The sequence below is a fragment of the Pseudochaenichthys georgianus genome, unplaced genomic scaffold, assembly GCF_902827115.2.
Source record: "Pseudochaenichthys georgianus unplaced genomic scaffold, fPseGeo1.2 scaffold_2138_arrow_ctg1, whole genome shotgun sequence".
Taxonomy (NCBI): Eukaryota; Metazoa; Chordata; class Actinopteri; order Perciformes; family Channichthyidae; genus Pseudochaenichthys; species Pseudochaenichthys georgianus.
In genome coordinates this window covers 6123-7384 of record NW_027262804.1, presented here as the reverse complement: position 1 = coordinate 7384, position 1262 = coordinate 6123, and the positions used below count along the sequence as shown (strand labels likewise).

At 40.6% G+C, this 1262-nt stretch overlaps 1 protein-coding gene across 1 annotated transcript; it reads right to left on the bottom strand.

Moving 5' to 3' along the window:
• Positions 1-335: 335 nt before the first annotated feature.
• Positions 336-1262, bottom strand: LOC117441905 (olfactory receptor 11A1-like). Its single transcript, XM_034077923.1, has one exon. It carries the CDS (start codon positions 1260-1262, stop codon positions 336-338), a length of 927 nt encoding a protein of 308 aa, XP_033933814.1.

The following is a 1262-nucleotide window of genomic DNA, read 5'->3' as shown; positions in this document are numbered from 1 at the left end:
AGGTGAACATATTGTCAACATATTGGGAACATAGTTGATATGAAGCTGCTCTGTGTGTGTTCACAGCGAGGAGCTTCATTCAGCTTTAACTTCAGTTTCACTCCTAACGTCCGGACTGATGGACCTTTCAGGGTTCTCCTAAAATCACTGAGGCTGATATGAGAAGTGAAAAGCAAGAGAAGAAACAGAAAGAGAGAGCAGCATCAATCTCAGCACATGTACAGCTGCACGTTTCATTTCCTTCCTCTGCACACAGTGAATGAGACACGTCATTAGAGTTAATACTGCTGAAGTCAGGGTCCTTTCATTCTCTGTCTCTGCAATCTCTTGATGACCTACACTTCACCGTACAACAGGCGCTTACATATGATGCGGATTTTAGACATCTTCAGCCCGTACAGGACTGGGGTAAAGAGAGGCTGGCATGTTAGAAAGTACAGGGATAATAAAATGCGCATTATATTCGGCACATATTTCATAGCAAATCTGTTCTGTAATACTTCGAAGCAAGACCCAAAAGAAGCATTTAGCAGGGAAGCGAGGTGAGGTGTGCAGGTACTGAGAGCTTTCTGTCTGGTCTGTTTGGAGCCAGAGAAACACACTCTGAGGATCCTCATGTACGAGATCAAAGTGAGAGAAACAGGAAACATGATTAAGAAAAAAGTTATAATTAGTCCATATATATTATTGACTGTAGTGTCAGAGCAGGCCAGCTTAACAATGGAGTAGTTATCACAGTAAACTTTGTTAATGATGTTCCCACACAGCTGCAGAGAAAGAGTCAGAAAAATCAAAATCCAAATGGCAATAAGTGGAAACAGCCACGTTAGAGCAATAAGAAAGGCAACCCTGTTAGAAGTCATACGTGAGTTATATTGCAGAGGATAACAGATAGCAAGATATCTGTCATAAGACATGGTGGACAAATTAGTAAATTGTATACCTGTATATGTATACACAGAATAAATCTGCAGGAAGCAGAGCGGAGCAGAGACAGTGTGGATGTCAGAGAGGACCTGAACCAGAAGGAATGGAAACAACCCTGTACTACCACACAGTTCATTTACAAACAGGCTGCACAGAAAAAGGTACATAGGTTCATGTAAGCTCCTGTTCACACAGATAACAACAATCAGCAACACGTTGGTACCTAAAATACAAAAATACAAAGCAAGAATGATCAGGAAATAAAGGTATTTAAAAAAACCTGTGTCAGAGTATGCAGTCAGTATAAAATATGAAATGTGAGTAGAGTTCACCAT

Coding starts and splice junctions, on each gene's coding strand:
- LOC117441905 (XM_034077923.1), bottom strand. CDS start 1,262: ATGGTGAACTCTACTCACATTTCATATTTTATACTGACTGCATACTCT.